Source organism: Ptychodera flava, chromosome 3 (genome assembly GCF_041260155.1).
Source record: "Ptychodera flava strain L36383 chromosome 3, AS_Pfla_20210202, whole genome shotgun sequence".
Classification (NCBI taxonomy): domain Eukaryota; kingdom Metazoa; phylum Hemichordata; class Enteropneusta; family Ptychoderidae; genus Ptychodera; species Ptychodera flava.
In genome coordinates, this window is record NC_091930.1 from 11,132,930 (window position 1) to 11,147,079 (window position 14,150).

The following is a 14,150-nucleotide window of genomic DNA, read 5'->3' on the forward strand; positions in this document are numbered from 1 at the left end:
ATCTAGACTGCACATCGTTATTCATTTAATTCTTGCTCCATGTTGCGTTTACTGTTGTTTTGGTTTTTTTTTTTTTTTTTTTTTGTTGTTTTCAGTACCATGGGTCCGGAATGAATCGTATCATTCTAGAAATTTAAACAGATACAGCCAAGATATTATAAAATATAGAGGATTGATATTCGAATCCGTAAAGCGGTAACGTTTTCTACGGCCTTCCCGATGCATCGTTCAATTGAGGGCGGCTCTGCCTGGCGGCGAGGTCACTGTCCTGTTGCCATGCTGTGACGTCACAGCTGGAACTTTGGCCCTCCCTGTCGTAGTTCATTTGAAAGACACCGATCGACATCAACAGCGACCAGGCTGCGGCGGCAAGTGTTGATTGGAGAGCCTCGCCAGGTGTTTTCGACGATAAGCACCGTGTACAAGTGTGAGAGGGGTCCGATTGGACGAGGTAGGAACTTATAATTGTTCGCTTTCACATCGGTGTACACCGCATGTCGCCGTATTGTCGATGTCGTCACACGCGGTATGACACACACGGTATAGATACCTTCAAACTACGAACTGGCAGACACTTGTCAATGCATTACAACAAAAGAAAATGAATTCGCCTTTATTTTCAAAGTTTGGAAGGCAGAGTGACAATACACTATGTACAGCGTACGTAACTGACATCTGTGTTTTACCTCCAATCTTCACCAGACGATTGCGAATCCACGAAAGTCAAGGTCACAGTATACCACAGGCATGTGACGTTTTTCCCCAAAAGAGAATTTTGTGACACAAATTCGACAATCATGACATGCACTCATGTCATGGCGGGCGGTCCGATCTGAAGCATAAAGTGGTATAGTCACTGCAATTTCTGTCAAACTTTGGTCGAAAGAAATGGGAAGTGCGGGTTCTAAAACTTGTAAAAGCGCCTATCGTCTGGCTCATTATCAATTTTACGAACAGATTTTTAACGGTCCCGTGGTTTTAGTTTTGAGGTCGGTCCAGGGTCAGTGATCTGATTTGGTGCATTGAAGCACCGTGCCAGTAATGAGGTTAAGGACAGCTCTTAAGTAAAGCGTACTGCAGCCACGGAAACCACACCTTTTGAAATGAAATTATTGACAAAAGTTGCACAACATTGATAATAATTAAGAAAACTGTGGTATATATAAATTGCCTGTCATTACACGAGGACAGGACGACAGAGCTGTGAGTGACTTTTTAAAATTTCCAAACTCGTGTTCAACAGTAAAACAAAACGGCAGCTGACTGTGGAACGAATCGTGTTTATTTTATCGGCATTTCCGCCGCTTAATACAATAATTGCATTATCAATGTTGTGAGTCAAAATCCTGTTGCGCTGTTCCCTTAGTTTCGCGTCACTCCCCGTGTGTCGTCTGGACAACGTGGACGTGTAAAACAATTGGACATTAGGACATTCCTCTACCTACGGGCAGACGACAGAATGCGATTTGATTTAGCGAATTACGTGCAAAGATTTATCGATCTAGTCTCCATCACGCTGACACGAGGTCAAGAGTTTACAGCGATTTGAAATATTTGTTGGGATGGTTTGACATGTGGAATATCCTAAATAATAAATCGGTCAAGGTAGTGACCTTTAATGTCCCAGCATATTTGTGTCACTTTTCTCTAATTACGTTATATGTATTGTTTGTTTTGCAAAATAATACCCACACTGACCTCATTTCTTTACAAAGTATTTATTTAATATTGAAGGAATCATGTGTCCGTTATATAGTGTGAATAGTTTGTTTGTTTGTTTCAAAATAACATTTGTATGGTGTATGCAGTCTTATATATATATATATATATATATATATATATATATATATATATATATATATATATATATATGTGTGTGTGTGTGTGTATGTGTATGTATGTATATAATATGTATATTATATATATATATATATATATATATATATATATATATATATATATATATATATATATGGGCAATAAATATAAAGGCCTAAAAGCTGCAGCATTCGATGTTTTCATGAGAATTATATACAGCAAAATACATTGTCTAATCCTTCTCTAAAATCGTGTTGAATACCCTTGTGATCCATACGACACTCATGTCATTCCGAAAGCGCACAGTCACTTCCGCCGATACATCAAAACATATTACATTATGTGTGGGGTTTTTTAACTTTTTGAAATTTCTGAACTTTCAGCATGTTTATTTTTATTCCCTGCTTGTGTTTTTGTGGCGTTTTTATCATCGGACAACTGATTTGTATACTGTATATTTTTGTATTTTTATTCAATCAATGCTTTCATGAATAAAATGGATGGACTAACTTAGTACTAAAATTTAATTCAAACTTCGGGTGGGATATTTTGATGAAAACACAGTCGTTAACAAGTTAATAATAGTCCGAACCTTTGTTTATAGGTTGAACACGGTGTATTTTGACCTGATTTTACATTAGAAATTTGAACCGTATGATTTTATAGGCGGAACGTTAACATGATAATTAAAAGCCATGGTGCTTTAATTATAGTAACTGAAGTCTGTCAGTGTCATTCGAATATCGACTAATGGAATTCTGCCACCGCGTGTAAGTTGTTAGGTCAACGGATTGGGTTACTCGCTACACTAACTAGCGGTCACGTATCACGCACCGGTGGACGAGTCATCGTCGACCGATGACAGGCGATACGGCAGGAAGCCAAGCCCGAATGTGACAAGTCAGCATCGAGCTATCAACGGCACTGCTGAAGGGCAAACGCGAATCATCGTAGCGTCGCTCCATGGGAAAAAATTCTGTGCGAGCCACAGTGAAAGACGTTGTAAAAAGTCGGGCTTTGTCCTGCCAAACTAATATTGCCAAATATATGAGGTTATGGTTCACTTTGCTCGTATCGTATGACAAGTGCGGTTTAACACAATATTTCTTGTAAAAGTTTAAGTAGGCCTGCATTGTACTTTTTGTTGAGTGTCTCTGTACACGGTCCGGTCGTTGTGAACCGAATGACGTCTGGCGGCCGTGGAAATGGGTTACAAATTTATCTACATTTCTACTTTATTGGTTAATTTCTTGCCATTTTTTGCAGGCGGTCAACACCAATTTTACCATGGCAACGGGGACAATCGACCAGGCGTCATCGACGAACAGTTCCTGCAGTGTTCCATCTGCGTGGACCGCTTTGTCCACCAAAGGTGCTGCCAAAATGTGGGCACATATTCTGCAAAGGCTGCCTGAGTGGAGTGCTGCGAGCCAACGGCGACGAAATGTTGATATGCCCGATCTGCCGGACCGACAACACCAGCTCTGTCCGGGACGGCAACGTCGAGAGGCTCCCCGACAGTCACCTGGCCAAGTCGCTCATCGAGCTTGTAGCACGGCGGTGATACAGCAAACGCAGGGACTGGAGGTGAATCAGTTAAAGGCGAACGGACTGGATAGCGGTCTTTCGGACTTCCCTAATGTTGAGGCTTATACGTCGTCAAACACAGCCCAAAGTAATTCCTCGACGGCGATACCGCATCAGTATATGTGTTTTGTGTGCGCCCGTGACTTCAACGACTCGCTCACATTGCAAAGCCACATGGAACAATGTCTGCTAGAAAATGCCAGCATTCTGTCGTCTGCGCCTCGTCACACAAATGCGGACGACAGTCCGACGTACGCTTGCCCCGTGTGTCAAGTGGAATGTCAAGATGAAAGCTCCCTTCACATCCACGTCGATATGTGTCTGCAGTCGGCAGAGAGCTCGGACTTAACGACACCTTACACATGTCCGATATGCCAGTTACAGTTTGACGATGAAGGAATACTCCATGCGCACGTAGATTCCTGTCTGTCGGATGAACCCACGGACGTCGTCACTTCGAACTCACCACGGATGAGGGGCGCTGGTGAGCTGAACGGCGGACTGTCTGCGCCTTCGTCTCCGAGACCGTCATACCTGTGTCCATTATGCGAAAGCGTCTTTTCAAGCGTGGACGAACTAGCGGACCACAAGGCCCATTGCAGCCATGGGTGTTCTCGTGAAACGCGCGCTGGACGGGACGAGGCGACGGCGGCGGTCAGTGAATTCCAAGCGCGGGCAGCGGACACCGTCAACCTTGGCGAGTTTGCGCTGAACACTTGCCCTGCTTGTCGCCTGACCTTCGCCGATACTGCGTGTTATCTGTCGCACATACCGCAGTGCACTCCGGAAGATTCATCCGCCTTCTCGCAGGCCAACCTTGGTGGATTTCCGCCGAACACGTGCCCGGATTGTCGCCAAACCTTCGCCAACAGTGCTTGCTATCAGTCGCACATACCGCAGTGTTCTCCGGACGATGCTGTCGCCCTCTTGCAGGAAAACGTAACGGTGAACTTGGACAACACGGGCGAGGATGACTTTGCTCTTTGGCACGAGTGTGAACGGTGCAGAGTTTCATTTCTGGATTTCAACGCCTTCCAATCTCACGTGGCTAGCTGCACGGAAGAGAGAACAAGGCGCCGTAAATTATGCACAATATTGTAGCTTTTAAACCCCTCATGTCACAGGCACCACTTTGTGCGCGTGCGTTATGTATCTATATGGTCGGTTCAGGGCTTTCACATTGTATTACAATAATACAAAGAAGACACATTCGTGATATATAACATATACTAAATATTATATTCTATTTACATAGTGTATATACTGCAACACATCACAACTGGATAAAGGTGTGTGTATGCAGCAAGGGTTTATTTATGGTTACATGTGTTTGGAAGATATTTTGTTCAAGTTCTTTTACATGCTGCAAGTAGCTGGCAATTAATTGATTATCTCTGGTGTATTGTACCAGAAGAGTTATTCCAAAAGAAAAGCAGGAACGCATATTGTAGAATAACACAATACCTATGAAAACAGCAGCACAACAAACGACAGTATCAACAACAGTGACCAAAGACAGTAACAACAACAACAACAACAACAACAACAATAATAATAATAATAATAATAATAATAATAATAATAATAATAAAATGACCCAACTCGCACAAGTTTCATATAATCAGTTCATTGCTACAGGCTTGTTTTATATTCTGACGGCTAAGTCTTTGTATTGTCAAAACGATCAGTTTGTTGTTTGACGAAACCCACGAAGCTCGACAATTTAAAAATGATGTACATTAAAGTTGTCAACAAGTGTTTTTTTGAAGTCCCTGTTGTCAAGGTCTGTCCTCTATCACAAGGGGCAAAAAAGAAGAAACATCGCTTCTATTTACAGGATAGGTAGGTGCAGAAGCACTTTTGTATAAAAAAAGTAAGGTCTTCTAACCCTAATAAAGCACAAATCTTGGACGATTTACCCTTCCATATCGCACAATTTTCCATATTTTCCAAATCAAATGTTAAGGGTCTGAAGGTCAAATAGGGTAGGTCAGGTTATCGGAAACATTATTTATCTCGGCTTGACAAGACGCTTATCTCTTCATGTGACCTGCGCAGATATGCTGTATTTCATAATGCAAAAAAATGCACTAGACGAAGATTTTGCTTAATACCAAAGTACACAACAATTTTTGTCAATACCAGTGAATTTTGTGACGTCATACCCTGAGATCATTACTGATAATGTACCCAGTTATCAAGCATTGTGCCCCAAGAGATTTTCTACGTCTACAAATTCATAAAATAATAGCAATAATGTAACCCCCTCCTTGACAATATTTGTCTCAAGCAAACTTTGCACTTCGTAATGTACTCGGCTTCAAGTTGCCTCGTTCATTACGGAATGCAAAGTTTGCTTTCGTCCATTATCGGCCAGGGGGGAGTAAATTATTGCTTCAACGGTAGCAGCAGTAGCAACAGCAACAATAACAACAACAACAACAACAACAACAACAACAACAACAACAACAACAATAATAATAATAACAACAACAATAATAATAATAATAATTGACCTTTGAACAGACTGCTTGGCTTATAATCAGCTGAGATAGCATATGAATTGAATTGCTTAATACAGCAAGTATGCTGTATAATTATTGCTTTGTTTCTAAAGAAATCGGTTCTCGACACAGAATCAAAATATTTTTATATTCTAAATTATATATTTAACCAAACAGCAATTCCATTATCAATATTAATCTTATAGTAAAAGATTGTGTTTTCAGTTTGTCTTTACAAAGGGATATCACTATTAACCAGACTGAAGCTCATATTTTGGTGTCGGTGATAAAGTGTTATGTTATACTTTTATGATTTTGTTGTCGTATTTAACTCCACTATCAAACTGTCCCATATTTTTAAAAAAAATATCCATGTTGTTTGTAAAAGTTGAATAAGGGACCATTTCACTGAATTCGGGTGTACAAATGGTATCTGGTACTATTGTTGTAACATCTAAAAGAACCTTTATATGTTTTGAATTGAGACATCAGCCAGTCTTGGCAGAGCCTCAAAAGACGTGTACCAAATATTTGCAAGTTACCTATTGTCCTAATACTTCTAAAGTGTTACACATAGATATACGTGATGTACATGCACTTTTCAGTGCCTCAAATACAAGTGAAATGCCAGAGAGAGTTATCATCCACAGGTTTTCGATTATTTTGAAAATGCGACTATTTTATATTCAATTGTTGTTGTAAGTTGGGGTTTTTTCACTGAAAGTAATATCGGTGTTGTTATGGGCAGAAACACATTATAAACAAAATTAAACTCAGTATGTTGGAGAATTTAAGATATTATACATTAAAGTCACGCCTGACACAATTTTACATCTCAGTATCGGCATGTTTGTCGAAAGTTGAAGCAAAATTTCTAGATAAAATGTTTATCCACTGGAAAAATACAATCATGGTGCTGTCCCAATATGCAAACATGACCCTTCATGAAACCATGGAGGTACCAGATTCAACAAAATTGAAAAGACATGTATATATGCTGTCATCCAGATCATTCAGCCAGACCTGCATCGGGGTTCTCCTTGTGAGAGGTTCTGGCCAATTCACACAGAAATTAAGTCGTCCACTCAACTAGTATTGTGTGGGTATTCGAATACCGGTACTGCAATGACGTGTTCACAAGTCATCTGTCAAATAGACTGCCCCATAAAACCACCACGACAAACACCAAATCTCTCCGACGACAAAGGACACATTGTTCCCCAGTGTTTTTTTTTTATTCACTGTACCTTATATTTTCGTTTTGCTGAAGAAATATAAATACAGTCGGGTTTAGGGAGATTTTAACTTTATTCATATGCTAATCTTCAACCATCCAGCGATACAAAGAGGACGCCGTACTGGGATTTTCTATGGCTGCCATTTTGACCCGGTGTACCTCGTCAGGGGGATAAAATAAACCGTCAAGCGTAAAGTTCTTTTTTGTTCGGGACTCTTTCATCTTGAAAAATAAGCGCGTATGTACTAAATCAGTGAACGTTTTACTACGCTGGTAGGTGAACCATATGGTTGGCGCGGGCCACGCACAGAAGCTGCATTGCGTTTATCGCCTTGGAAGGAGGTGGAGGTCAACACCCCGAGTCATTGATTTGAGGAGACTGATGGCACAGTACTCTGCCTATCTGTTGGCTTACAAAGTTTATCGATGCATTTCTATTTATAAAGCTCCTATCTATTATCGATGGCTCTTGCTGTCCACGACTTGATACGTTCGTGAGTTCAGTTGCGCGGGAAGTGGTAGAAAATGTAACGTCACAACTACATTTTGTCATATATATATATATATATATATATATATATATATATATATATATATATATATATATATATATAATATATATATATATATAATACTGCTTTTGATCATATATGAATATATAATACTGCTTTGATCTTATATATATGATCATATATATATATGTGTTTATATATATATATTTATATATATATATATATATATATATATATATATATATATATATATATATATGTTTGTTTATATTTCACTTATATTCGTGCATTTAATGAGTCCAACCTTGTCTCTGTTTTGCTTTTTATTGCATTGTTTATATTCACAGTGTGTGCTGCGCCATATTTTGCAAGGTCCAGGACCAGATACGCCAGTTCGTCTTTTAACGTTCAACCAAAAACGACTTTTAGAATCATCAAGGTTAGCAACTGTGAATTCTGCAGTTTTTTATCGTTACTGCTTCCTTATCAGTCGAAAAGGGGGGAGGACGCTGTGAATATCTACAACATGTGGGCATATTCGTCTGCCAACGGTGCGCGACCCACATTCATCATGTTGCAACAAGTGTAAAACTGTCGTCTGCAGAGCGGGGACGGGGCGGGAAGAGGTCATGGATCTCTTGCAAAATGGATTGGCCTGCCCTGCGTCGTAAATTCGATACCTTGACTCGCAGAATGGAGTGTTCAGTTTACAAAAGATTACGAGCCGATAACACAACATCACTCACGAAATCCGGGATACATTGGTAACATATGGTGACATTTTAACGACCTTATCAGATAAGTGGAGGCTGGGATTTCAACAAAAAAGTGCCATGGCCTTCGCGCCTACAGTGAAGTGGGGACGAACGCCTGAGAACAATCAGCTATTGTTCCGGCGACCATTCACTCCGTCGGTTCCTCCTATTTGCTATTTGCACTGAATCCGTCATGGGGTCAGGACCCTAATAGCGCCGACTCTAAGCACCGCCGCATGGGACTAGTCAGTTGCCTGTCTTCCCATGCCATGCTTGCTTGTACATATACCCTGCGGATGTCATCGAAATAGAGTTAATGGTCTCAGACTTGCCTATTTTAAGCCTTGGCATCTTCGAGTCGCGGCGAAGTAGATGGAAATACTGTGCTACAATGCATGTTTCTAGTTGACAAAAAAACAACAATAAATATTTTGTATGTTAACTCTGCAGTGGGCAAATTGCACTTACCGACACTGAGTGTCGTTGCAAACATTACAAAGTTTGTTTAGATGTATGTAATAAGTTTACAGAGACAAGTATCTGGATATATTGAAGGGGATTGTGACCCCTATGTGACATGTCAGCAGCTGCCATCGTATATGACATTGTCAATTTCGCCCAATATTGAACGTGAAGGCCCCTAGTTGCATATCAATCTACGCAACAAATTGGATTACGCTTTAACATCTCAGATGGCACCGGTGAAATGAGGGAGAACCATTTTATTTCGGGGGGCGCTGGAGGAAATGGGCATGGCAGCATTTTTACGCGCCACTGTGGCAGCATTTTTTTCTATTTTCTGTCATTACTGGGCGTTAAGACATTACTGGATCATTTTTTTCCTTCTTCTTCTTCATGCGTCGACAATTTTTTTCTGAAAAATCACCCAGCCTCTCCACTTGAAATCGAATGGTTCTCCCCTTAAATTAGTTTGCAAACGAAGGAAAACCCGACGTCAATCGAACAGTCAATGTAAGTGTCAATTTCTAACCAAGAGTAGAACTCCCGGCAAACCACTCAACCTCAGCTAACGCGCAAACGGCAAGACACGGGAGCCCAAGATCAAACGCTGTGAATCTCTCCGTCGATGCCACGCTGTCTTCTACAATGCCACTCTTTGTGCGCTTCAATTGATAACCTATAAGCTTAGTCAGCAAAGTGGTCGCTATAAGAGGGGCGGAGACATCGTACATCATTTATGGACTCCCTCTCTTTTACAATTTACGAGGAGGGCAGGCCTGCACACTTGCAAAGGCGTATTTATCGTGTTCAGGCATCGAGTTGGTAGCCATGTCAGGGACCTTACGGCTACAGCACGAAACAGAATGTCTTTTGTGTTTCTATGACCAAGGACACCTCATATTTCTTACCCATGTATTTGGTTTGTTTGTTTTTTGTTTACACTCGCGAAAAAATATCTCTGGGTTTTAAGGTAGTATGCACCTCGAAAGTGAAAGACAAACTTTTTCGCAAACTTTCTTCAATGAAACTTTCAACTATTCTCTTACAAAATCAATACAATCGGGGGCCATCGTGCAAAGTTTCGAACTAGAGAAACAAATTACCTTACATTTTGGGATATCTGAAATTTAAAATGGCCACCATCCATATGTTCAATCTTTGGGAAAAATTAAAGTTTAGATTTTCGAAAAACTAAGACAGTGAATTTTTTCTTTCTCCAAGAGCTTTGAAATAAGCCATCGACAAGTGGTAGATCAGAAAAGAATTGTAGAAATTTGAGAGTCCAAATATCTGTCCCCGAGGCGCGTTCGTCCTTAAGCAAAGAAAGCATGTTTCATGTTTGCGCGGGGATCTGTGTAAGCCGCAACAACCTTTGCTTCGCGTTTACCCGAAAAAAATGAACCGTTGATGTTTGTGGGATCAAACACATGAACAATTTACAGTTGTGATTATCGAGCTATACATCGTCTGTCAGAATTACCTTTGGGGTATAAGCATTCCTGCTCTGTTTGATATCTTTCTGTTTTATGTCAGAACTCGTATATACACGAAAATACACATTAAAACACGATAACTATGTATAAAAAAGAAAAACTCCACGTTGATTCTTTACAGGATAAATGCCTACTATTTTCTAGCCTAATGCATTCACGTGAACAAAACGTGTAGCGTCAGAGCAGACACAAAATGACTGTACTGAAGGCAAACGAAGAGCGCCCTGCAACAGCAATACAACATTGCGGTCTGAATCGAGATAAAGATATCTCGTTCAAGGTACAAATGTTATTGAGTAAAGGTCGTCGCGTTTTGTGTGTGACGTGCTATCTACCACGCGTGGCCTCACCTTTACCCGAGATCAAGGAAGACCGCCCTCACATGGCAAGCTGGCATACTACTAGTACAGTACAACTAACATTATAACACAGTACATGGAGGAAGTATGTTGTCTCCCTACAAATTACTCTGAATCAATTTTGGTATTCAAGCTTAAGGACTGTCTGCCTCTGTCTCTCTGTCTCTGGCTCTCTCTGTCTCTCTCTCTGTCTCTCTCTGTCTCTCTCTCTCCACACAGACAGAGACACACATACACAGAGGGGCACGCGCTAAATCTGTTTTCTGTGATTAATGGCTGCTATAATCATTCACGTTGATTTATTTGACACAAAATGGTGTCGTTGTAAGGTAACCTAAAAGTGAACGGAAATGTCTAACAGGATCGAGTTAAATACCAACGTATCGACGCATTTTACCGGCAGTCAGTGCGGTCATTCCGACGAACAATGGCATGGCTCACCCGAAGTACGACGGCTGCCAGTCAGCGACAGAAGAATGCGGATCCGTCGGCTTGGGCACGATTTCCGGAAAAAAGAAAAATATCCATTCAATCAAAGAGTAAGTTAATGCCTTAAGAAAGTAGAACAATTTGAACGAACAGATGTTCATTTCTTAAAATTACTTGTAATTCCTATTTACGGCATGTGTCACCATGTGGTATGTCTTGTGTCAGTTATCAGACTTGGACTACTTTCTGCGACGAATGCTAGAAGCACAACACTCCGTCAGCTAAATCCAAAGTCGAAACAAATGTAAACACGCTCTGTCCTCGGCATGTTGCCGCTTGCTGACACTTACCAGAAATAATTCAACTAAAAAGAAACTGCAAGTTAGGTCGGGGTAATCATGCGTTGTAACAATGCCATTCTGTTTCTGGTACGATTTTAAAAAGGTAAGGCGACAATCCCATTGTAACGGAGAGAATTATAATTTCGCCCTTGACGAGTGTCCAGAAGTACATCTTTAATATTGATACAGTCATGCCAATTCCAAAGACTGATGATATACCGCCAATGCGAGACCATTGCGTCACAGTTCTCTCTATACCTAAATGTGCAGAGACCTTCCATTCGTAAACTGAGCATTTGCAAAAAAACTATTGCCATAACCTACGTAATATTTCGTCACTTATAAATAATTGGCGGCTTCATTCGGCCGCCTATAAAATACTTCCGGGCGTCCTTTTTTAAGTCGGTGAAACTTCAATAACTGCATTTTGAATCAGGCCGAGATGCAACAGTTCTGGCGTTTCAATGGTCATGGCCCGGGCATCTTAAATTATCTGCCGAATAAGTTAAACTGTAAAATGACAATTTGTGCCTATTTGACCAGGTGATACCAGCATGTGTGCCATGATACGTACCATTATATGCACGGTTTATCCCTGGGATCGCCTTTGTTCTAGTATGTAAGAGGATTATGGAGGTTACTCTGAGCAACAAGTGACATTTGCACTTGACATATATTTTCACACGTACATCACATATTTTACAAGTTAGCATGAAGTGTCATGATAAATTCTTTTTATAAAAAGTGCTGACTTTCATTAACGCATTTAAGATATGTACAGAAAGATTAATAAACGTACACGATATACATGTATGTAATTACAAACTCAAATTACAGCTACTCTATCTAATAAAAATAAAATAGAAATCAGATGAAAATCACTCGAAAATTACAACATTTATATTGTTCAATTGGTCTGTAAGGGTGATTTGTTGACAGCTGGAAGGTGGCGGATGTTGATAAGGATGACGTAATTCTGTTAGGTGTATTCTGATGTCATGGTCAAAGGCTTAGGATATAACCATAGCAACAACAGATAGGTATCACTTGATTGCAGCAATAGCAACCTCTGTACAATTTGCGAGGCTCTATCTCCAAAAATCTTGAAAAGAAAACAACAAAAGCAAAACATCGAACACAAAAATATAATCAAGAAATTTTACAAATAAACACCAAAATAAATGCGATAAACCTCAATATCGCTACATCTCCAAAACTCAATTCAAACAGGACAATTGCATTCACTTACGGATCACAAGCACAGTCATTACTAGCCGACTGAGGAGAGAAACAACAAAACAACATGTACGCGTACCTCATCATACAACAATAAACTAAGACAACACTCTGTCACGCTCGTAGTTAGGGGAATTACGAGTTGAGGTACGAGTCTGGATCGTAATGCTTTCAGTGACTGAAGCTGACACACCAAGATATAGATTGTAGCACAACCTTAGATCTTTATTCGAGATGGCAACCGTAACACGCCAGGTCTCCCATTCTGATCGTGCATCTGTCCCTTGTGTACATGCTGTACAAAGTTATATATGTTTCTAATCTTACATAACAACAAAATTACCATCATCATATAATGGTTACCACGTGGAAATTTTCCAACCTGTCTTTGTTTCCTAAGAATAAACAAGATCACTGCATGGAATATCCCGATTTCGACTTATGCTATCGTTGATATTGGATGGTTGTACTTGTTCTAGACTCACAAACATTTCAAACTTCTTCAGCCGTTTCTGTAGGCAACCACTCTCTCGCCCAGTGTGTCTTCGAGACATGACGTTAGCACCAACACTAATAATGTCACACAGCCTACCTCGGACGTCTGATGTCCGCTGAGGTATATCTTCGATGCGCCGTTACATATTAAACACCTATTGCCTGGTCATGAGGGCTATAGCGCCCGTCTATTACCCCGAGGGGCCGTGTGTTACCAGAAACACATCGCTATTCCCCGAGGCCGTAGGCCGAGGGGTATAGCGATGTGTTTCTGGTAACACACGGCCACGAGGGGTAATAGACGAGCGCTATAGCCCGAATAAAGACCAGGCTATAGGTGTTTTATAACACACCACATGCTCATGTTGTATTGTTATATAGTTTTTAATGTGTTTTGATATTTTGCACTGCAACAATCCATTGTGACAAGTTTACTGGGCGATGTTTCCACAGCGGTTTCAGTTGTACGTGGTACCACTTTCTTTCAAAAAATATTCTAAGCATACCTAGCGACATCCTCAGTTGCACTTTAATCTTTTCCGTCGATGAGCTGTTCAAGTTCCTACGCTGTTGGAATGTTGGAAAATGTTGGAAAATCTGTTTTAGAGAATGTGTCGTCACCTATCCCGGACGGACATCACGTTCTAGTCACCCGCCATTGTTGAAAAGCTGCAGACGACACTACGGTCACGTGACGGGCACTTTTCTAAATTTGGTCAGAACTATTTCCCTAGGGAAATAGCTTTTCAAAAAAATGCCCTCTGACGTCACTTTTGTCGATCCGGTGGGGACTAGACGTATCTATTTTCTCGTCACGTGACGTATTCTGGCGAATCGCGACACGGAATGAGCATGTGGTGTGTTATAACACCATATATTCGATCGCGCTACTGGTTCAGTGGTCCTTCAGCCGGGTCTGCCA

General features: G+C 40.7%; 1 protein-coding gene across 1 annotated transcript; it reads left to right on the forward strand.

The window, feature by feature from the left end:
- Positions 1–294: 294 nt before the first annotated feature.
- Positions 295–6,747, forward strand: LOC139129550 (zinc finger protein 774-like). The gene is made up of 2 exons (XM_070695198.1): positions 295–451; positions 3,085–6,747. The coding sequence occupies exon 2, from the start codon at positions 3,106–3,108 to the stop codon at positions 4,504–4,506; it is 1,401 nt and encodes a 466-aa protein (XP_070551299.1). The 5' UTR covers positions 295–451; positions 3,085–3,105; the 3' UTR covers positions 4,507–6,747.
- The last annotated feature ends 7,403 nt before the right edge of the window (positions 6,748–14,150 follow it).

Coding starts and splice junctions, on each gene's coding strand:
- LOC139129550 (XM_070695198.1), top strand. CDS start 3,106: ATGGCAACGGGGACAATCGACCAGGCGTCATCGACGAACAGTTCCTGC.